Consider the following 25,054-nt stretch of genomic DNA (forward strand, 5'->3'; position numbering starts at 1 on the left):
CACACTTTTGGACACCAGTGTGTGTATATATATATATATTTTTTTTAAATTGTATCCTTTGTTTGGCAGTATTTGTTGTACTTCCTTTAAGTCATGCTCATATATACTGTACATACTTATTCAAATACATTTACAATGCAAAAATGTGTTTTTTTTGGTGCGTGATAAGATCTGGACATATCTTTGATAGGTAGAGGTTCACAGGATACACCCTTATATCATATTTAGGGTGCACTTATCTCACAGTGAAACAGGGAGGCTGAGAAAAACATGCAGCTCTTCAAAAGAGGAAGTGGTTGTTCACTTCCTCTGCTTCTAAATATCACACTGCATGACGTCAGATTTTCCACTGAGAGAAACACGCAAACACATATCTAAATATACTTTCACGCTTGCACCGGTGCAAGATCATCATCATTTTTAGGAGAGTCTAAGTGTAAAATACGTTAGAGATCTTATATTAAGATCTTATACATTGTTAAAACCTGTTTGTTACAATCATGTAAGTTAAGCCCCAAATGGGACTCTAGTCAACATGAGAGTCCAGACACAAGTGAATCAGAGATGATTTATCTTTGTTATTTTATACTGTAGATCCAGGTCATCCAAAAGAAGACTGTGCAACATTTTAAAATAACGTTCATTGGTGTCATTAACATTTATGTAATGCTCAAAAGATCATTAGGTCATATGGATTCAAGTATAAATGTACATGTACTATATTAATCAAAGTTCAATCACATGACATTTATAACTGTATGAATATAATATAATGATCTATTAAGCATTATAAAGGCTCGGTTATGTTATACATTTTATTAAAAGTATTTGAAACTTTTGTTGGACCATGGGAATATTTTCATAAATATTTTTTATAAATATACAAATATTATTGTTGTAAAAAATGTGGTATTAATTATTTAAACTAATTTGCTAATGTTGCCAATAAATGTGTTCAAATTTTCATTGTATAATTTAATTAATAAACAAAGACATGAAATATATATATTTGTAAATATGTGTTTATTTATTATGTCAATTAATACAATATATTCTCTTTTTGTTTGACTGTGTAAATATTTTAAATTTAATTATCTATTAAGCATTTAATAGGTAGTAATGTTTGTTAATGAATGAATTTTTTTTATTAATAACATTTTATTTTTAGTTTTTAATTTATAATGTGTTATATATATTTATATGCAATATATTTATTAATGCACTGTAAAAATAAATACATATTTATTTTGTAAATAAACACATTCTCTTTTTGTTGGACTTATGAGAATATTTAATAATAACATAATATAATATTTAATAGCATAATATTTATTTTAAACATATTTAAATTTTCCTTTGATAATGAGCATTTATTGTACTGCTTTTTTATTTGTGTTGATTAATAAATAAATAAATAAATAAATAAATGTCCTTGATAGTTTCTTATACTTATGTACATCTTTCAATTGATTTAGATATTTTCGTTTTTACAGTATAGTCTCTTTTTGTTGGATTGTGGCGATAATTTACTTTGATTATATTTTTTGGTTTTATGTTTTATTTTCTTTCAATTTGTTTTATTTAATTTTGTTTTATTTTGTTTTATTTTATTTTAATTTCAATTTAATTGTATTTTATTTAATTGTATTTTATTTACTTTTATTAAATTTTATTTTATTTTATTTTATTTTTAGCACAGAGCCACTAATTCAGCGCATTTATACTCACGTCTCTTTAAACCGGATTCACCGAACTCTCTTCTGATTGGCTCTCAGTGACATCACCTTGCGCTCCGGCAACGCCCTCTCTGGGCCAGTGTTGTACTTCATGAGCGCATGACTGACGCCAGCGCGGAGCTCCATTGGTTCGGCGGCATGTCAGTCTGAAGTGAGACTAGTACCGAGCCGCAAGAAACTCAAACTCTAGCAGTAAAGACAGCAGCGCAGGACGGGAGGATGGTGATGCGGGTCTCCAGCACCGGGACCGGTTGATCGAGTCAGACTCATCGATAACAGTGATTCCAAATCGGAAGGTACAAGGGAGACATTTCATACAAGCACGTTAATTGTAAGTATGATGATCATATTCCCCTTTATAGAGTTAATATAGAGTGTTTGCACATTATTTGGATAGAGTCGATCTATATAGTCCCATCACTGATAGTAATAATAGATAATGTGCAGTATATGATATGTATAACAGGCGATTATAGAATGGCTGCTACTCCTACATATGCCATTATTTAGTGTTGTTTAGTAGTCATTGCACAGTAGTTGGACTGCATACAGTATATGATGCTTATATGATTGGATTGCATATATATATATATATATATATATATATATATGTATATATATATATATGTATGTATGTATGTATATATATGATGCTTTCCATATTCCACTATTTAGCATTTAGTAACTGCACAGTATATTATAAAGACTTATATGCTTTATGGTAGGGTATATAGGATGTATAATAGGTGATTAATGTGTGGTATTCCTACAATATTTCTCTTAGAGTTGTTTGGCAGTCATTGCACAGTATTTGGATTGCACAATAGATCTATATAGTCCTACCATATATAGATACACGTATGTTTTTTTAATGATAGGGTATATATTATGCATAAAAGGTGATTATAGAAAGGCTGCTATTCCTATTTTATATTACAATTTAGGGTTGTTTTGTAATCATTGCATACTATGTGGATTGCAGAATAAATCTATATAGTCCCACCCCCTATAGATATATAATGCTTTTTTAAGATAATGTATGTAATATATGTAATAAGCGATTGTAAAAGGGTGCTATTCCTATTTAGATCACTATTTATTTGCAAAATAGATCTATATAGTCCCACCCCTATAGACATATAATGCTTTTTAAGATAATGTATGTAATATATATAATAAGCGATTGTAAATGGGTGCTATTCCTATCTTAGTTCACTTTTTATCACTTTTTATTTGCAAAATAGATCTATATAGTCCCACCCCCTATAGACATATAATGCTTTTTTAAGATAATGTATGTAATATATGTAATAAGCGACTATAAAAGGGCGCTATTCCTAACATAGGTCCCTTTTTAGAGTTGTTTAGCAGGCATTGGACAGTATTTGGATGACAGACTAGATCTATATAGTCCCACCCCCTATAGACGTATAATGCTTTTTTAAGATAATGTATGTAATATATGTAATAAGCTATTATAAAAGGGTGCTATTCCTAACATAGGTCACTTTTTAGAGTTGTTTAGTAGGCATTGCACAGTATTTGGATGGCACAATAGATCTATATAGTCCCACCCCCTATATAATGCTTTTTTAAGATAATGTATGTAATATATGTAATAAGCGACTATAAAAGGGCGCTATTCCTAACATAGGTCCCTTTTTAGAGTTGTTTAGCAGGCATTGGACAGTATTTGGATGACAGACTAGATCTATATAGTCCCACCCCCTATAGATATATAATGCTTTTTTAAGATAATGTATGTAATATATGTAATAAGCTATTATAAAAGGGCGCTATTCCTAACATAGGTCCCTTTTTAGAGTTGTTTAGCAGGCATTGGACAGTATTTAGATGACAGACTAGATCTATATAGTCCCACCCCCTATAGATATATAATGCTTTTTTAAGATAATGTATGTAATATATGTAATAAGCGATTATAAAAGGGCGCTATTCCTAACATAGGTCACTTTTTAGAGTTGTTTAGTAGGCATTGCACAGTATTTGGATTGCAAAATAGAGCTATATAGTCCTACCCCCTATAGACATATAATGCTTTTTTAAGATGATGTATGTAATATATGTAATAAGCGATTATAAAAGGGCACTATTCCTAACATAGGTCACTTTTTAGAGTTGTTTAGCAGTTATTGCACAGTATTTGGATTGCAAAATAGATCTATTTAGTCCCACCCCTATAGATATATAATGCTTTTTAAGATAATGTATGTAATATGTATAATAAGCGATTGTAAAAGGGTGCTATTCCTATCATAGTCACTTTTTGTCACTTTTTATTTGCAAAATAGATCTATATAGTCCCACCCCCTATAGACATATAATGCTTTTTTAAGATAATGTATGTAATGTATGTAATACACAATTATAAAAGGGTGCTATTCCTATCTTAGTTCACTTTTTAGAGTTTAGTAATTGCACTTATACTGTAATAGTATTTTACATTCATCCCATATAGATGTATATGATGATTTTACTATAATGTGTATATATATATATATATACACACACATATTATAGTAAAATCAGAGTTGTTTGGTAGTCTATTTATCCATGCTATTTGGATTGCAGTATATATATCTAACTTTTTAAAGTTGTTTAGCAGGCATTGCACAGTATTGCAGAGTAGATCTATATAGTCCCAACTCCTATAGACATATATGATGCTTTAAAAAGAAGTATGTAATATATATAATAAGCGATTATTACAAGGATGCTATTCCCATCATATTTCACAATTCAATGTTATTTTGTAGTCATTGCACATGTATTTGGACTGCAGAATATATACGTAGATATACTGTATATGATGCTTATTATTACAGGGTATATGATGTTTATAAGATCTCATTATAGAATGAGTCTCATTCCTGAGCCAGAAGAAGAGCTTTAAAATGAAATGTAATTTGCCAGCATGACTGTTATCAGTCATGTGTAAAGCTGAAGTTGTGATTGGATGGGTGAAGATAGATTTGACAGGTGTGCTGTGCAAGGAATATGATCTGTAAATTGCAAGCTTTGTCACCGCATGAAATAATGATGATGTCTGGCCTTAGATGCAGAACCCTTCCATATTTAATTCTCAGCACGTCCACATGCTGTGTTTGGGAATGGGCTGTGTGCTCTTTTGAAATTTAATGGGGTCAGCAATTCGGTCTCTTTCATGAAGAGAATGCCCAGGCAATGAGGTACATGGCGGAGAAGCGTTCAAAATATAAATATTTGTGAGATATATCTGTAGGCGTAACTGAGTGCAGACTGCACAAATGCTCTTTGATGATGCAGTGGTATGCTGCTGCATTTATTGTGCAGATATTTGGTTGATTTTGACAGCAAGTTGCTGGAAAGTTCTTGAATTGATGGTTGATGCTTGAAATGGTGTTAGTTTGTAATGTACAGTGGGGTCCAGAAACATAGACTTCTCTATCGTCTGCCATCTGCCATATGCAACTTTTCACTCAAATCGTTAAGCTAATATTATTATTTATTCAACAGTTAGTTCCGTTTCTTGAATCTGATTGGACAACCAGTGTTCCAGGAATGGTGATATTTTACTTTAATTACGAAATGGGAACAAAGAGATTGTATTCTGAGAAACATATTTCTATGGCAACACTCATAACACCAAAACAGCTTTGTTTTGATGAGAGCTAAATATGTATCATCTCATCAATTCACCTCTATATCAGGGATGGATTACCGACCGGGCCAATGGGGCGAGTCCCCAGGGGCCCTTGACAACCAGGGGCCCTTGACTGCCTGGGGGGGGGCCTGGCTTTAAGGTTGCGTGATCCAGTTTGGCGATCCCCCCCCCACTTGAAAACCCATAAACAATGAAAACAACTTTTGGCTATGAACCCCCTCCCCCATCCACCCACCCACTCAGCAACTTTTGGGCATGAAAACAAAAACAGGCAACCCCCCCAATCCACCCCCAGCAGGTTTCGTTGTACTGTAACAATTTTAGGACCATTTTACGCCAAATTCTCATTACCGTTGAACATCTGGACGTTTTAGTTTTCGATGATGATTCTCAGTACCATGACGCAGGGATGGATTAACGACCGGGCCAGTGGGGCGAGTGCCCAGGGGCCCTTGACTGCCCGGGGGGGGTGCCATGTGCTTTAAGGTTGCGCGATTCGGTTTGACGATCCCCCCACTCGAAAACCCATCAACGATTAATACGAAACCCCCACCTAAACAACTTTTGGCCATGAAAATGAAACCCCCCCCCCCCCACCCCAAATGCGGTCAACAGCTTTTGGAGGGGGCCCCTTGGAGATAATTGGCCCCGGGGTCCTAATCTGTCCCTGCTCTATATGTTCTTGCTAAATGTGAAAGAGCAAAGAAAGCACTCCAGGTAACAATGGCAAAGTGCAACCCCAATTCCGAAAAAGTTGGGACAGTCGAGTGTTTACCACTGTGTAACATCCCCATTTCTACTAATCACGCTTATTAAGCATTTAGGCACTGAAGACACAAGTGGATGCAGAATTTTCCCCCATTCATCCATTCTGCAGGTCTTCAGCTGCAGGGCCTTCGTTGCCATATTGTCTGCTTCATAATGCGCCACACATCCTCGGCTGGAGACGGGTCAGGACTGCTGAGAAACCATTTCTGAATGTATGTGATCTCAGATCCCTCAGACATTACTGTCATAAAACCATCATACGTCTGTGATGACACAGGCTCTGGAATACTTCGGTAAACCTTTGTCCGTCAACATCATTCAAAGATGCAAGTTAAGGCTTTACTATGCAAAGGAGAAGCCATACATCAACACTGTCCAGTGGCGTTCCCAACTTACCCAAAGTAGAACAGTGGAACCGTGTTTGGTGCTCCGACAAATCCACATTTCAGCTGTACGCTGGATCAGGACCATCCATGCTGTTATCAGCGTCAGTGTCTATCATGGTATGGGGGTGTATCAGTGCCCATTGCATGGGTAATTTAAACATCTGTGAGGGGATGTTACACAGCGGTAAACACTCACCTGTCCCAACTTTTTTGGAGCTTGTTGCAATCTAATTTCTTTAGAAACAATGCAAAATAGAAGCTTTTTCACTTGTGGTCTGTATTTGTCAGTGCACTAACAAGCATGTAATTATTCCTCCCTTCCAAGGCTGGACATCGGACTTCTCTGTGGTGTGCCAGCCCTCTGGTCTCCCCATGCCTCCTTCTCCTCTTGACGACAGAATTGTGGTGGCGCTGCCAAGGCCGATAAGACCTCAGGAACTCCAACTCTGCCTGGACACCAGCTACCTGGAAACCACCGTGGGTGCCGTCGGTAGGTCGACGGCAATCAAAAGCACCACCGTGGTGAAGATCCAGACGACCCAGCTTTCGTATATGCCCTCGTCCAGCGGCTCCACCCGCTCGCTCACGTGTGGATGCAGCAGTACCAGCTGTTGCACTGTGACGACCTACGAGAAAGACAGACGGAACCAGACCCTGAGCCGGGTCAGCGCAAGCAGCCCCAACTTGAACTCTGGAGTCAGCTATGGCGTCCACGAAAGTCCTCCGATGGCAATGGTGGGCCACAGTGAGGCCTACAGCGCGCCCAGTCTCACTTCCAGCCTGGGAAGGTGCGGTTTGCGAGTCATCCACGCCAATGAGCTGGCCAAGAAGCTGACGCATTGCCCCATGGGCCACCCCGTCGGCCCGGTGCCAGTCATCATTGACTGTCGGCCCTTTATGGAGTTTAACAAATGTCACATTAGGGGTGCGGTGCACATCAACTGTTCGGACAAGATCAGTCGCAGGCGACTCCAGCAAGGGAAAATCACAGTGCTGGATCTCATTTCTTGCCGTCAGAGAAAGGACTCCTTCAAGGGGATTTTTTCCAAAGAGCTTGTGGTGTACGATGAAACCACTGTAGACCCAGGACAGTTAATGCCATCTCAGCCCCTGCATGTGGTCCTGGAGTCTCTACGAAGGGAAGGGAAGGATCCCATCGTACTTAAAGGTACTTTAAAAATGTTATTTCAACCTTGGAGTGTTTAGAAATGTAGTTAAAGATGGTCAAAATGAGAGTTTCAGGGCTTTAAGTATATTTCTGGTATCTTTGAGGTCTTCTATATGCTAGTGTACTGCAAAAAATTCACAAAATTAAAAAAAAACATTTTTGTCCCCAATTTTGAATGCCCAGTTCCCAATGCGCTCTAAGTCCTCGTGGTCGCGTAGTGACTCAATCCGGGTGGCGGAGGATGAATCTCAGGAGCCTTTGCATCTGAGACCATCAACCGTGGAGTCGTAGCGCGCATGGAGGCTTCACGCTATTCTCCGCGGCATCCACGCACAACTCACCACGCGCCCCACCGAGAGCGAGAACCACATTATAGCGACCACGAGGAGGTTACCCCATGTGACTCTACCCTCCCTAGCAACCGGGCCAATTTGGTTGCTAAGGAGACCTGGCTGGAGTCACTCAGCACGCCCTGGATTCAAACTCGCGACTCCAGGGGTGATAGTCAGCGTCTTTACTGGCCGAGCTACCCAGACCCCCAAGTTCACAAAATCTATTGAGGGTAACAGTCTGGCTTTGCAAGTAAAAATCCAATTAATTTACTCCATAAGGGAAATTGATTTTTAACGATAACTTATAAACCTTTAAGATAGACCGTGAGCTCCATGTTTGGTAATCGATGGTATATGGTTTTGTTGAAGTCATCTGTCCACATTACTTTTAAAAAAACATTGTCTTTAATAATGGAATTACTGGTGAGGGACTACACTACCCATAATCCTCAAGAGGGATCCACGAATCAGAGAATCACAGCGAACAATGTGCGCCAAAAGAGCTCTGCAGCAATCAAGTCGCTCTCCCGACACTCTCATATACTACTTATATATTTGCTTATATCTGAATATTTTGCAAATGAAAGGGAGAAATACTTCTCATCCAACTTTTGTGTTGCCCTTTTAATTTCACAAACAGTCTTATGAGTCCACATAAAGCTTTCATAAATAGAACTAGCTGTATTATTCATGTCTCAAAATAACATATACTTTTGGTTTCATTGACATATAGCATGAGCTGGATCGAAATGAGTTTTCAAACACGAATCTGTACTTTCAAAGACAACGGTCTGAGACATTTCTCTTCTAGGAATTTACCAAAGATGCTGATTTGAGTGAGAAATAAATGACACAATTATATAATTTATCTGCAAAGTTATATCGGCGTCAATTGGCGCGATAATAATAAATAAGCCGGCATCCCTAATAAAATCATTCAATCTGATAAAAAATGGCTATGTAACCTATTATTTTACTGTGTTATGTATTTTTTCTATGCTTATTATTATTAGTATCGCAATTGATTCCAATAGAATTTGTCTTTAGCATGTTGCTAAGCTACGATGCAACATTCCATTTAGCATAAAAATACACAGCACAGACAAATGTTGGTTTAAATCGTTTTTTAAGTATTGAATTCATTATATTTAGAATGAATATTTGTACTTGAATGGATTTGTTTTCACAGATCTTTTCTATGTAGGATGCACGTGATGCTAACTTGACCAACACATGGTGTCTTAGAAGACAGCACGCCTTTGTGTCAGGGGTGTTCCTATGATGCCTTAAAATGCTCTCTAGATAGGCAGCTCTCTGGGTTTTGGACCAGAAAATCAAACCATCACCCTCATGCCATCCCAGATGTATATGACTTTCTTTTTGCTGCCAAATTCAGCTCTGTAGGTCCATATAATGCAAGTGAATGGGTGCCAACATTTTTAAGCTCCAAAATCCACATAAGGACAACATAAAAGTAATCCAGACGACTCTGGTGGTTTAATCCATATCTTCAGAAGTGATATGATGGGTTTGGGTGTGAAACAGATCAATATTTAAGTCTTTTTTTCACAGATCTTTTCTATGTAGGATGCACGCGATGCTAACTTGACCAACACATGGTGTCTTAGAAGACAGCACGCCTTTGTGTCAGGGGTGATCCTATGATGCCTTAAAATGCTCTCTAGATAGGCAGCTCACTGGGTTTTGGACCAGAGATTAAAGGGATAGTTCACTCCAAAATCTAAATTCTCTCATTACTTACTAACCCTCATGCCATCCTAGCTCTGTAGGTCCATATAATGTAAGTGAATGGGTGCCAACATTTTTAAGCTCCAAAATCCACATAAGGACAACATAAAAATAATCCAGATGACTCTGGTGGTTTAATCCATACCTTCAGAAGTGATATGATGGGTTTGGGTGTGAAACAGATCAATATTTAAGTATTTTTCGTATAAATTCTCCTCTCCGCTCAGTCAATCTCCACCCTCGTTCACGTTCTCATTCTCCTTCTTCTGCTTTTGGTGATTCACATCCTTCATGCATATCGCCCCCTAATGGACTGGGAGGAGAATTTATGACAAAAAGAAAATCGTGGACCCACTGGAGTGTTATGGATTACTTTTATGCTCCCTTTATGTTGATTTTGGAGTTTCAATATTTTGGCACCCATTCACTTGCATTGTATTTACATTTACATTTATGCATTTGGCAGACGCTTTTATCCAAAGGGACTTACAGAGCACTTATTACAGGGACAATCCCCCCGGAGCAACCTGGAGTTAAGTGTCTTACTCAAGGACACAATGGTGGTGGCTGTGGGGATCGAACCAGCAACCTTCTGATTACCAGTTATGTGTTTTAGCCCACTACGCCACCACCACTGGCATTGTATGGACCTACAGAGCTGAGAAATTATTTTAAAACCCTTAATTTCAGTTCTGCTGAACAAAGAAAGTCATACACATCTGGGACGCCAGGAGGGAGGGTAAATCGTGAGAGAATTCTCATTTTTGTCTGAACTGCCCCTTTAAACTCTTATCTTGTTCTTTGTGTCTTTGCACAGTCACACGCTAGTCTTTTAATGTGTGCATGATAGTGAGTATAGCACTGCTCTTGCAACATATTCACATCTCAAGATAAAAGAAGCTCATTTGATAGAATCAGATCTATCAAAGTTTCGAGTTTCAGGCTTGAAATGTGCATGAGATCTTGATCATTCAGGGGGGTTAAAAAAGGCCAAACATCTCAGTAGGATGTGACTTTTGGGACCGCATGACCGTTTCTAATCATCCGAAACATCTGCTCACTCGACATTTGCCAGTTTTTGATCTGAGCATCTGAGCAATCAAACGTCGCTTGTGTACTACTAAAGCACAAGCGTACACAGCCCTTTAGAGGACAGAGAGGGAAAATTAGTCTTACGTTCCTTTGCAATATGTTTTGCGTTTCCTTGCATTTATTTTTGGTTCTCTTGCAGTAAATAAACCATGTTTTTACTACCCAGAGTTTAACCACGATATTTGTAGTTAAACCATAATAATAATAATAATAATGCAGGAAAACCCAAACTAGAGTAGTAAAAATCATTATTTTGTGGTTACTATTTTACTATAAATACCAAAGTTCAAATAATATTTATGTCACGAGTCACTGTTGTCTGCCCTGTGTTTTGCCTCTGTCATCTGTTCCCCATGGACTACACTTCCCATAATGCCCTGCCCTCATTACATACATTCAAGTACATACATTCAACAACTGACCAAGGACAAGCAACCAACTGGACATAATATACAAAAAAGACTAATGAGTAGACGAAACACAGGGGAGGACAACGGAAGACAGCTGGCAGTGATGAGGGCAGGGCATTATGGGAAGTGTAGTCCATGGGGAACGGATGACAGAGGCAAAACACAGGGCAGACAGCAGTGAATCGTGACCATTTATGTACTTAAATCATGGATAACCCTTATAAAAATTAACCATATTTTAACCATAACATCTGTAGTAAAACCATAGTAAAATATGGGAAAACTCAAACTATAGTAGTAAAAATCATTATTTTGTGGTTACAATTTTACTACAAGTACCAAAGTTCAACTGTGATTACTGTATTAAAACCACGATTAAACCTTATAATAATTAAACATAGTTTTACCGTGGTAACTACTGTCATAGTTTCTACAATAGTACTTTAGTAAAACTGTGGTTAATTTACTGCGAGGGAACGCAAAACGTTTTACGAGGGCGCAGGACAATAAACCCCTCCCTGTCCTCTTACGCGTCCTTGCAAGAACACTTTTCAAACAAAACATTTCACAAAAAACAATAAACTGATCAAAGTGAGGTTTGGGAGGTTGTGGGGGGCGGAGATGGGAACATTCACTGACTGCCCTTCACTCCACCAGTTCAGAGGTCATTTGTGAACATTGTGGGTTTCTAAAAATAAGCAACAGTTCTAGGATCTGTCCTGTGAGTGATACCACAGAAACCCCCTTCACTGAATACATCACAGCGCTCTTGTTTCCTCAATACAGAGAGCTCGTCTTCTGATATATGATCTGAAAGGGTTGTCACGGCGAGGCAGAGCATCTGTACACTCTTGCAGACTGACTCTGGCGGGACGGGAGGACGTGCTACAGGTTTCACATTAGGTTGACTGAAATGTATCTTCCCTTCTTCAAATAAACGTTATCTGAGGGAGCACAAATGTACTTTAAGGGAAGATGTCTAATATGAAGTTAAATATTTATTATCAGGGTTTGTTTTGCTTGTTTGTTGTTATTTGTTAACTGTTGTTTGCTGGAGGGGATTGTTAGTGTGTGTTTGTCTGGAGAAATATAAAACCAATATGAAAACTCTGAACATAACTTGGAAAAAATAGAAGGAAAATTTGCAATGGTCATATATTACTTTACATTATATTACATTCATTTACATTACATTACTTCACATTACATTACTTTACATTATATTAAATTAAATTACATTACATTACTTTAAATTACATTACATTACATTACTTTACATTACATTAAATTACATTACATTACTTTACATTACTTTACATTACATTAAATTCAATTACATTACATTATTTTAAATTACATTACATTACTTTACATTACATTACATTACATTAAATTAAATTAAATTACATTACATTACTTTAAATTACATTACATTACTTTACATTACATGACATTAAATTACATTACATTACATGACATTATTTACATTACATTACATTAGTTTACATTACATTAAATTACATTACATTAAATTACTTTAAATTACATTAAATTAAATTACATTACATTAGTTTACATTACATTAAATTACATTACATTAAATTACTTTAAATTACATTAAATTAAATTACATTACATTAGTTTACATTACATTAAATAACATTAAATTACTTTACATTACTTTAATTTACATTACATTACATTAAATTACATTACATTACTCTACATTAAATTACTTTACATTACATTAAATTACATTACTCTATATTAAATTACATTACATTACATTACTTCACATTACATTACTTTAAATTATATTATAATATATTATATTATATTATATTATATTATATTACAGTATTATATTATATTATTTTAGATTACATTTCATTACATTATATTAAATTATATTAGTAATAAAAAATTATAAACAATTATAATTATATTAATTACAACTTTTTATAATTATATACTAATAATGAGACTTTAATCATTCAGCATGCAAATATAATAGATCTGATACCCGATGTAGAATTTATTCAACCTGAAATGGAAATTGTACAGAAATGTTTTTAGGTTCAGTGTGTTTGTCTCCTACATGACCTGTGACCCCAAAAACAGCAGCGCAACAAACACAAAAGATGCAGGTCCACATGTTTGACTGAGAAATGGTTATTATAAAGTTTACTAAATATTCAAAATCTCATTGATTTCCTCAAATAAAGAAAAAACATTTTAAAAACCAACCGTTTCTACCCAAAGTCAAAATCAAAAGAAACGAAGAAGAAATTATATTTTGCTTAAAAAAAGCTTATTTTTAGTGGCATTATTTTACTGTAAAAAAAATATTTTTTTGTGGTTATCGACATTATGCAACAAACGTGATCAATTGACCTGATCTTGGAATATCAAGTGTTCTTTGTTTACATGTTTGTGTCCTGCAGGAGGTCTCGCTGGTTTCAGACAGAGTCATGTTGATCTGTGTGAACACTCTCTGCACCTGGAGGAAGGGCAGGACGGCAGTACCAGTATGGGCCTGTCGGGGGCGCTACCTCACTCTCTGCCCTCCACTCCTGACATAGAGAACGCCGAGCTGACCACCATCCTCCCCTCTCTGTTCCTCGGCAACGAGCGAGATGCTCAAGACCTGGAGCAAATGCAGCGTATGAACATCAGCTACATCCTGAACGTCACCACACACCTGCCGCTGTATCACTACGACCTTGGACTCTTCAACTATAAGCGTTTACCCGCCAGTGACAGCAACAAACAGAACCTGCGGCAGTACTTCGAGGAGGCCTTTGAGTTTATAGGTACAAAATGAAAAGAAAGAAATTGTATTTTCACATAATTATTATTTTATTTAATTTAATTTTTTTGGCATTTTTCAGCACCGTAATGAAAAAAAACTAAATTCTTATTACAGTAATGTGAAAAAAATAATGATTATTTATATATTTATTTTTAATAATAATTCAAATTATTTCAATATTATAAAAAAAAATTATTTAAAATATTATGTATTTTAATAAATATGTATTATATAAATTATTATATATTTTATATTAAATATTTTCATTTTAACATATTATTTACATATAATTTTATTATTTATTAATATTTACATTTCAAATGACATAATTCAAATGACACATTTCAATCCAGCGCAGTGAATGGAACAGAATGCAGTTGTCTCAAGAAGCGTTTTTAAAAGTTGAAGTTCTTTTTAAATGACACGGCATAATAAAAATGCAATGCACATGTGCGAGACACTAAAAAACAGCAGTACAATGGTCAAAAATGTCCATCTAGCGCATGTTTAGATAGAAACATATATATATTTTTTTAAAATAGCGCTTTCTGTGTGAACAGCCCCTTGCAGAAATCAAAATCACAATTTTTACATCATGGTAGTGTTTGTTGCGCTGCCTTTGATTGATACTGATTTAAATAAAAATAAAAAAAAATAATATATTTTTTTTAAAACAACGCTTTCTGTGTGAACAGCCCCTTGAAGAAATCAAAATCACCATTTTTACATCATGGTAGTGTTTGTTGCGCTGCCTTTGACTGATACTGATTTAAATAAAAATAAAAAATAAAATACTGTATTAGATAAAGTATTAAAGTATTTCTGAGAATAGGGGCCGAACGCATTCTTGCATTAAAAAAGCGAACCAATGAATAAAACGTTTTTTAAAGTTATTTTAAATTGACGCCGCGTCTTTAAAACTCAGCAAGACATGGCAAAATGGTCATTCTAGCACATGTTTACATAGAAAAACTATTCAAAATGCAGCAGAAGAACGCATTGTGTGTTAATGGCCCCTTACAGAAATGAGAATGACTATTGATGCAAAATAATAATAATAATAATAATAATTTATTACAGCTATGAAAATCGTATTAAATTCACCATTGAGAATAATGGGACTTAAGAACTAAAACTAGGGATGGCACGATATCGAATTTCGATATATCACGAATCAAAAAATTCTGAACTATATTGAGGCAAAACTCGATATTTCAAACTGTGCAACTTTGTTTTCTGTCCATGTGCTCATAAATGAAATGACCCGTCAAACATCATAATCTTTCTCTCGCTTGATTTTACCTCTAATGCGCTTTTATCCTACACTAATGAGGTCACACAAGGTCCTTGAAGAGCTTAAAGTGCCTGAATTTAGTAAGTAACCTGCTGGAATACCTGCAAAATTGCCTTGTTTTGTTGAAAAGTGCTTGAGCTTAAAACGGACCATTACGTCCGTGTAATGTGTGTCCATCAATGATGAGATCATGCACTCCACTTTCATTGAACAATATCTCTTTTAACATCCTTTCTGTTCTTTGCAGTCAGATAAAAAGTAAAAAGAAACATTAATTTGACAACAAATCGCATGGATGCGCTAAATAAGAGACTTCTTTCTTGTTTATGAATGAACAGAAACAGCTGTGCAAGTTTGTGAGACCACTGTTAAACTCTTAAAGTGACAGTACCATTATAGCGCTTGTTATATAAATGAATGTAAACTTAATGTTATTACTTATACAATTTCAAACATTGACAGCTCATATCATTATTATATATACAATTTCAAGAAATAATATGAATTGATAGAATGTAGAATTGTTATATTTTTAAAAAGATAAAATGTGATGATAATGATAATCAATAATAAAAAATTAAACCTATTCACGTATGTTTCACGTATATTTTTTATCGTGAAAGATGAAATATGAGAAACTCTTATTATTTAAACTTTGAGCATTTATATTGTGTATTAAAGTACTTTATTTTCATGAGAAATTAAAACGTGCATTTTGCGCAAGCATTTAAAAAAAATAAACACAATTTTCAGCCGCACTTTGTCATTTAAGCGTCATCATATCATATGATAGCGATATAATATTGAATCGTAAACCTTATACAGTATATCAAACCGAATTGTGAGATAAACATATCGACCCATCCCTTACTAAAAAGATTAGAAAGTGACACAATGAGAATTTGGAGGTTAATATGTTTAGTTTTCTCATGTAAATAATGTCGCAATGCTAAAAAATTGGTCCGTTCAGACCGAACGCATTTATGTGTATAAAGAAAGTTAAACACTGCACAAAGAATAGAACAGAACGCAGGTGTCTCGAGAACCGCTTTTACAAATGTAAGGTCTTTTTTTAATCGGCACGCCTTTTAAAATAGTAATAACACAGGTTTTATTGTGCGAGGCGCTGAAAACCCCACAGCAAAATGCATCACAATGGGCAATGATGTCCGTCTAGTGCATGTTTATGTAGACAAGGCTATTAAAACTATGCAGATGGACACTAAACGCATTTGCTGTGAACGGCACCTAAACAGTTCCAAAAAACAGGCTTCCTTTTATTTAAGCAAAGCGACTTGAAAACATTTTTGGGTAATGTTGCCCATTTATTGTATGTTTCAGCATCTCTGTGAGGGAAAAAGTAACGTTTTTCCATTATGCTACTTTGCAATATTACTCTTCCAAAATCCCAGTCCAGTCTGTGTTAAACAGAACATGTTCGATGACATGTGTAGATGACCTTTCCATTTGCGCTCAAGGTTTTTAAATGTTTAAATTGTTTGTTTATCTCTCAACAGAAGAAGCCCATCAGGCCGGTCAGGGTCTCCTCATCCACTGTCAGGCTGGCGTGTCACGATCGGCCACCATAGTCATCGCTTACCTGATGAAACACACCTGGATGACGATGACGGACGCCTACAAGTTTGTCAAATCCAGACGGCCGATTATCTCCCCCAACCTCAACTTCATGGGTCAGCTTTTAGAGTTTGAAGAAGACCTGAATAACGGCGTCACTCCACGTATACTCACGCCCAAACTCACCGGCGTTGAGACTGCCGTATAGTATACGATTTGAGTTTGGTAAGAAAGGCCTACGAGGTGATATCCAATCAGTAAAAGGGGGATAAATGAGGATTTCCGACCGGAATATCCTGTTATTTTGCCATTTAAGGCAACTCTTCTTCATTCTTAACCCATATGGATTGATTTTTTTGGACGAGGTTTAAACGGAAGATGAGGAAAATGCCAAACAAACCGTCTTTTGCCATCCGGTCCTGCCAGAGTTAGGACAAACACTGTGTTGCGGTCATACGTTTGTTATTTGGCCGCTGGTGCTGCCTGAAGCCCCCAAGTGAGTCTGGCTTTTCGCCTGTCTGATAAGATGAAGGCTTGTTTATTGTTCCAACGTTCTTAGTCTATTTTTATACTGCCGTGGCCATGACAAGCCGACAGTGGCATCACTGTGCAATAATTTCAGAGCAGAACACAACCAGGGGTTTGATGTGTATATAAAGACTTACAGTCCACCTAGTTTTATACTTAATTATTTTATTTTTTTGGTTATAGCTCTTTTCATTGGAGTTCAGTGTAATGTGATGATCTCTATAGCAGATGACGGTGTCATCAAAGCATTGATCATGCATAAAAACAGCTGAAATCAGTTTTATGTGCTGTATGTTTGAGACTTTCTGTGTATATGTTTGTCATTATTTCCATAATTGACAATCGGAACAGCTTGTTTTGCAACTTCGTTTGAAAGTTCTTAAACGGAATGTTCAGCGCTCGGGACAAGTTAAGATCAATCGACAGCATTGTGACGGCATAATGTTGATTATGTTCCTGTGAGGCACTCACAATGGAAGTCAATGGGACATTAAAATACTCACCGTTTCAAAAGTATAGACACAAGACATAAACAATAGGTGTGTTAACATGACTTTAGTATGATAATATTGCTTACAAACCTTGTCAGTGTATAGTTGCCATGACAACACAACACAACACAACAAACCCTGTAATCGCGGTAATGTAGCAGTCTGCTGCTAAAACAAAGATTTAAACGTTACAGCTCAGTTTTAACCAAAGAATGAACCTCTTTGGCATTTTTGGGCTGCCGCCAGCAATTGTTCACACTTAAATTTAAAAGCTCACCATTTATACACACGTTGGACTAATTGCCAAATATTGGAGGAAAAAAAAATTCTCAAATTTGTAAATGTGTAATTCTGGTTCTGTTCACCCCATCTCCTTTCATATAGTCTTATTTTATTCCACTAGATGTCAGCGAGTACTAGAAATTGTATTTTTCCTGAAATATAGGTGGCGCTATAATGCACTTTAGCCCTTGCAGATGTGCTCGTCCATAGACATTCAGTCTATTTTTCAGTTCATGCACCACCCACATGTTCTCATTGAATATCTCGGGCTCTGAGTGGACTAAAAGCTCAATCTAGGTGTCATTAGAAAGCGGAGATCCTCCACTTTGCAGTGCTCTATATCATTTTATCACTGATAGTCAATAACATATTATTCCGAGGATTTGTTTAGCATGTGTTTCCTGCGGGACTGCATATTTTGTTCTGGACATCTAAGATATCAAATTGGATAATTCACACAAGCAAACTCATTGAGAAGTAAACAATGGCTCATTTATTAGGGAAAAGCAGATATAAAGTTTGAGCTATTTGGGGCTTACAGCAGCAGTGATCAGCGCATAAAAGTGACGCTTGTATTTGATTACTTACAAATGTCATATTTCACTTTGAGATTATTTTGAGAATATTTTTAACTGTTGTATTAGGGTAACAAAATAATCTGTTCAGTCACACTCCTGAGAATGAGAGCTTTCATTTGATATAAGAGTTGTCTATTTAAATGCTATTTTAAAATCATATTAATATTTCTACCACATGACCACTAGGTGTTGCTTATTTGCGACGTCGGACGTTTTAAGGAATTGATGGTTATCTCTAAAAAGTTCACATTTTAAGCACTCAAACGATACTCCATATGCCTGACTTATGCATAGAACAAGTTGAACATTTTAATCGTAAATTATGTAATTTTTTACTATTTTTGGCGACACAGTGCCCCCTTTTGGGAGGTTTTAATGTAAGTGCTTTTAATAAAATGATAAGCTTCACATTTTTGCCTTTTAAACCCTCCAAAAATTGGCCCCATTGACTTCCATTGTAAGCACCTCACGGGAACGCCCATTTTTCCTTTTTATAGGTCAAATGATTTGTGCTGATAATCAACATGGTACCACAAATGCTGTCGATGGAGCTGTCGCTTGAACTGAAGCCAGAATATTCCTTTAATAATAAATTAGTGCATGATTACCAAAAGCATATGGAAAAGTGTCAAATATACTATATGGCTATGGTATTATCTATATATAGTTAAAACTATTTACTTGAGGAGTTAAGAAATAGTGCACCCTTATGACTTCTTGACTTCTTCCCCATTCACTTTGATTATATGGAAAAGAGCAGCCAAAACATTCTGCAAAATTTCTCTTTGTGTGCTCCACAGAAGAAAGTTTAGAACAACACGAGGGCAAGTAAATGATGACAACACGTGCGAAATATCGTCACTGCACTTTCAATCTGCTTAATGTCAAACTTTGCTTCAATAATAATAATAATAATAATAATAATAATAATAATAATAATAATAGTGCCTCTGTTGGTGCCTTAAATCCAGTTAATCTCTTTTTTGTGACTTTTTGTTTGTTTTTGAGTGTGTTAGAGGTGACGGCTTTAAACCAGAATATATTTTTGAGCATCATGGGTGTCTCATGTGGTTTTAATGTGTTTATATTGATCTGAACATGAATCATTAGAAGGTCAGTCAGTAACTGAAATGCTGTGAATTAAACAAACTCTGGGCTTGTTTCAAATGTTAAATGCAAAGTGTAAAACAAAACAATTTCTTTGTTTTTATATATGCAACTTGTCAAAATCTCTTCGCATAATCACGGTGTTTTCTCGATAAAACATTTTGATTTTTCAGCTTTTACACTTTCTGCACTTTGGCTGTCAAATTTGGAAAATTTGCATATTACTGCTTTTGTATGTTTAGAGGAAGCACACAGAGGTATTACTAGTTTGATGAATTAAATAACTTGATAAATATCAATATGCAGAAAAAAGGGTGGCCGATATAATGTTGATGTGTATATATATATATATATAACACAATGAAAAAAATAGTTACATGTTATTTTTGGGCTCGTATCGGTAATAATATTATCAATATAAATATTGTAAAATTGTTCTGTTCTCGATAATAATACTATAAAATTACTATAAAAACTATAATTATTATTATTACTATTATTATTGTTGTTGTTATAAGAGTTATTGTAATTTTTTATATATCATTAACGATAACAGAAATAATAAAAGTTAATAATAATAATTATTATTATTATGGTTATAGTTATTATTTATAATATTATTAATAAAAGATGATATTATTATTAGTAGTATTATTAGTAGTAATAATAATAATAATAATAATTAAATTATTATTATTGTTATTATAGTTATTATAATTCTTTTATATTATTAATGATAACAGAACAATTTTACAATATTTATATAAATACAAAAAGTTAATAAAAATAAAAATAATAATTATAATTATAATTGTTATTATTATTGTTATTATTATTTATAATAATAAATGTTGGTATAATAATAATAATAATAATTATTATTATTATTATTATTTTATTAACTTTTTGTATTTATATAAATATTGTAAAATTGTTCTAATTATTAACGATAACAGAACAATTTTACCATATTTATATCAATACAAAAAGTTAATGATAATAATTATTATTGTTATTATTTATAATATTAATAATAAAAGTTGGTATAATAATAATAATTATTATTATTATTGTTGTTGTTATTATAGTTATTATAATTTGTATATTATTAACGATAACAGAACAATTTTACCATATTTATATCAATACAACAAGTTAGTAATAATAATAATTGTTTTTATTATTGTTATTATTTATAATAATAATAATAAAAAGTTGGTATTATTAGTATTATTATTATTATTATTCAAAACCCAGAAACCCTGTTAATCTCTTCTTAACTTGGCTGAGATGAAACTTTATATACAGCTATCAAATCTTTTTTTGCCACCTATATGTACATTTGTTTACCTTTCTTAGTTCTTGCTGCAGCTTCAACCTCCTATAAACCAACAGAACATATCATTAAATGAAATGTTGGATGACAATAACTGAATGCAAAGCACATTTTTAATATTAAGATTTTCTGTATGTTTACTGCTGAAAAGGTGCAACAATTCTGTAACATTTACATTCAGCAGATGTGAAATGTAAGTTGCAGTCTCTTTATGTTTAAACGCTGGTTTTATGTCACTTTTATGTAACACTGTGTTTGTACGAGTGCGACACTGGAACATCTGGAACATCTGGATTTAAAGGGCAAAAAACTTATCCGGGTGCATTCATAGAAATATGGGATTTTTGCAGCTCTTTGCAGAGATTTGCCAACGGATCTCAATGCATCGTTTATATTTTTGTCACTGTTTATTTGTATTGTTTATTAATTATTTTTCCCACAAAGGTGCTATAATGCTGGAGGCCTTCCACACTGTTTGCATGACCTGCTTTGGTAAAGTCTCTTCCTGTAAGCCAAGATTTCTATTTAAAATGTGTTGAAAACAGTGTTATTTTTATAATGTGGGGTTTGGAAATAAACAACAGAAAGCGCAAACAATTGTGAATTCACTTGGTTTCTTAATCTGACCGTCTACAGAAGCATATTCCATTGATTAACCGCCCCGGAGCTCACAGAAGGCCTGTTTATAAAGGTTTATAAGTGATTGATATCAATCAATAATTAAAGAATGAATGGGATTTTTACTTCTAGAATCAACTGTTGCATTAAGTGTATGTTGGCTTCGTCAGACATACTGTAGCATGTAACTGATGACCGAAAAAAGGAGGGGCTTGACCCATATCTAGAGAAAGCTACTTGAACCACCGGAACACCTTAGCAACAGCACGGCAACCACGCATATTTCGTTATTTTCATTAGATGATCAAGTGTTGTAAATTGAAGCGAGGCCATGCAAAGACATTTTTTCCTTAACTGTTGTCTTAAGATGGTTATTTCTATCTTCAGCTTTAGTGTGTCAATAGGAAATATAAATGTTAGACTCACAAACATTCATTTTGCCAATTGAAAAGATTAGAATAGAAGACCAGGGAGTCCTGCAACAGATGGCATTGCCCCCACAGTGCCCCCCATTGAGTATCGTGTCAGTCTGAGATTACATAAAGAGACCGAATATGACACTAAGTGATAAATGAAAACTATTTATGTCATTATTTTTTGAAGACATCCTCACATGCAACATTTTTCACAAGTGGCTAAAAGTTTTGCACAGTACTGTATATATATATATATTTATATTTATATATATATATTTATATAGCCATGTCTTTTCAAAATAAGAGTGCCAGCCACCCGGCCCCTAATCAGGCTAATTGGCCCTCGAGAGAGATAAAGGGCGACCGAAGATGGCAGTGCAACAGAGAGAGAGATTTACGGACAGCTGTCTGACACTGTGTGTGTGTTTTTATTTTTGATTGAGTTTTATATTAAACTATTATTTATATCGTCAAGCCGGTACTCGCCTCCACCATTCCATGAATCCTTTTACACTGGTGCCGAAACCCGGGAAAGAGGAGGAATGTGCCGTAGTAGAGTCCTCACCACTACCATTCACCCCAATGGAGCAGCTGCTGCCATCCGCCGGAGAAGAGTAAGTGTTTTTTTCTCTCTCTCTCTCTCTCTCTCTCTCTCTCTCCCACTGCCACTCCATGTTGGCCTTTCCCTCTCTTTTTTAAAATGTTTTGTTAATTTGGCAGGATCACCATTACGGCGTGTTTCCCTCCCCTTGTCCCCTCCCTCATCCAGGTAGACGGGGATGACCTGCCGGCAGACGGAGCAAAACGCACGCCCCTCCCCGGGGAAATGGGGGGGGGGGGTGTATGTCATGCAGGGGGCTCCCCGGCCTGAGAGAACGAGGGAGGAATGTGGCAGGGCGGGATTCCACACACCCGGCCCCTAATCAGGCTTAGTAGCTCTCGAGAGGGTTAAAGGCAGACAAGACGACAGTATGACAGAGAGAGAGATTTACGGACAGTCTTTTTGGTTGAGTTTTATATTAAACCATTATTTATATCGTCAAGCTGGTTCTCGCCTCCTCCTTTCCATTAATCCATTTACAATAATGTTCTTGTCGACGCATCCAGTGCAAACACCCTCAAACCGCTGCGTCGCATCGACGGATGCACCCGGTGTGGACAGGTTGTAAGAAAAGAATAAGAACATTCTAACATTCTATAAATTATTATTAAACAAATATCGGCCTGTTAATCTGCTATAGTCCTTTCCCTTCACCCAAATTATCTGTATCGGCAAAATCCATTATCGGTCGACCTTTAGCTATGACTTTTCCAACAACAACAACAACAACAACAGCCAAAGTCCCCTTAAGCTTCATTAACGGAATGTTCAAACGGAACACGACTATTCAAATTGTATCTTCAAAATTCTAAAAATCAAATGTAAACAAAGCCTTTAATCTGCTTGAATTGTATCTCTCTTTCTTGCCTTGTTTTCTTTCTTACTTCCTGTCTGTTACCTTCAAAGGTATTTCTTTTTAAATAAGTGTTAAACTTTTAAACAAGCCTTTGTTAAGCCAATCAAAGTTTGTCCTGACAAACTTGACGTTCTTCATAATATGTAATGGTTATTAGAAAATGCAAAGACAACACTGGAAATATAGTTCTCTTCCTGATTGCTAAAATTAGAGTCTGAATATAGTGTATTTTTATAGTCACACACATGACCCTGTGGGTCGTATTTCACTATTTACGTGGTGATTTGGGTCCCAGCCGCCCCGCTGCAGTGTACTGGGATTGTCCGAGGGCTCCAGTCAAATTCTCTCCATAGGAACAGAACCAAAAATAGTCTTTAGTGTCTAATTAGGAAACATGACTGTCCCGCATCATTAATTTCATCCAATCGTCTGTCTTGGTCAGGCGCACTAGAATAGTTTGCGTTGCCTCCCTCAAATCTGCGTTATGGACGTATTAGGCAAAGCAAAACTGACAACAGATTCAGACTCTATTTCATGGCTCAGGAGAGTTAATGGAGTCCTCAGACATATTCAGATGCTTCTCTTAAACGTACATTTTTGACACGAATGACAACAAGGCTGTGAAAAAAAGGCAACAAGGCTGTGAGGGAAAGACTTAAGGCCCAGGAACACTGTATTTTTGTATTAGTTTACTATAGTCAACCACGGGCACATGCGCCAACGTTCAGCCTGATCTCACATAAAAATCGGCAAGTGTGTGCCGATTTTTTCTTTAGCTGAAATTGGTATACGTTGACCGAATTTTAAAACACTGCCCCCCCTCAGAGGCTTAAACGGAAGGTGTTTTAGAGCATAAAAACAAATGTGACATCCATTTATCTCCAGGAGAGGTTGCCAGAAGCCAGTTGTAAAGATAACTGTTTTCAGCTATTTGGAATTCCCAATGTGCTTTTAAGTCCTCGTGGTCATGTAGCGTAGTCGCCTCAATCCGGGTGGCGGAGGACGAATCTCAGTTGCCTCTGAGAACGTCAATCCGCGGATCTTATCGCATGGCTTGTTTAGCATGTTGCCACGGAGAGATAGCGCATGTGTAGGCTTCACACCACCCACCGCAGCATCCACGCTCAACTCACCGCGCCCCTCCGAGAATGAACCACATTATAGCGACCAAGAGGAGGTTACCCCATGTCACTGTACCCTCCCTAGCAACCGGGCCAATTTGGTTGCTTAGCAGACCTGGCTGGAGTCACTCAGC

The 25,054-nt window shown here is 35.8% G+C and overlaps 1 protein-coding gene across 1 annotated transcript; it reads left to right on the top strand.

Moving 5' to 3' along the window:
• The first annotated feature begins 1,937 nt into the window (after positions 1-1,937).
• Positions 1,938-20,413, top strand: LOC127623608 (dual specificity protein phosphatase 10-like). The gene is made up of 4 exons (XM_052098013.1): positions 1,938-2,067; positions 6,880-7,722; positions 13,750-14,118; positions 16,929-20,413. The coding sequence occupies exons 2-4, from the start codon at positions 6,927-6,929 to the stop codon at positions 17,192-17,194; spliced, it is 1,431 nt and encodes a 476-aa protein (XP_051953973.1). The 5' UTR covers positions 1,938-2,067; positions 6,880-6,926; the 3' UTR covers positions 17,195-20,413.
• Positions 20,414-25,054: the final 4,641 nt, after the last annotated feature.

The sequence above is a fragment of the Xyrauchen texanus genome, chromosome 30, assembly GCF_025860055.1.
Source record: "Xyrauchen texanus isolate HMW12.3.18 chromosome 30, RBS_HiC_50CHRs, whole genome shotgun sequence".
Classification (NCBI taxonomy): Eukaryota; Metazoa; Chordata; class Actinopteri; order Cypriniformes; family Catostomidae; genus Xyrauchen; species Xyrauchen texanus.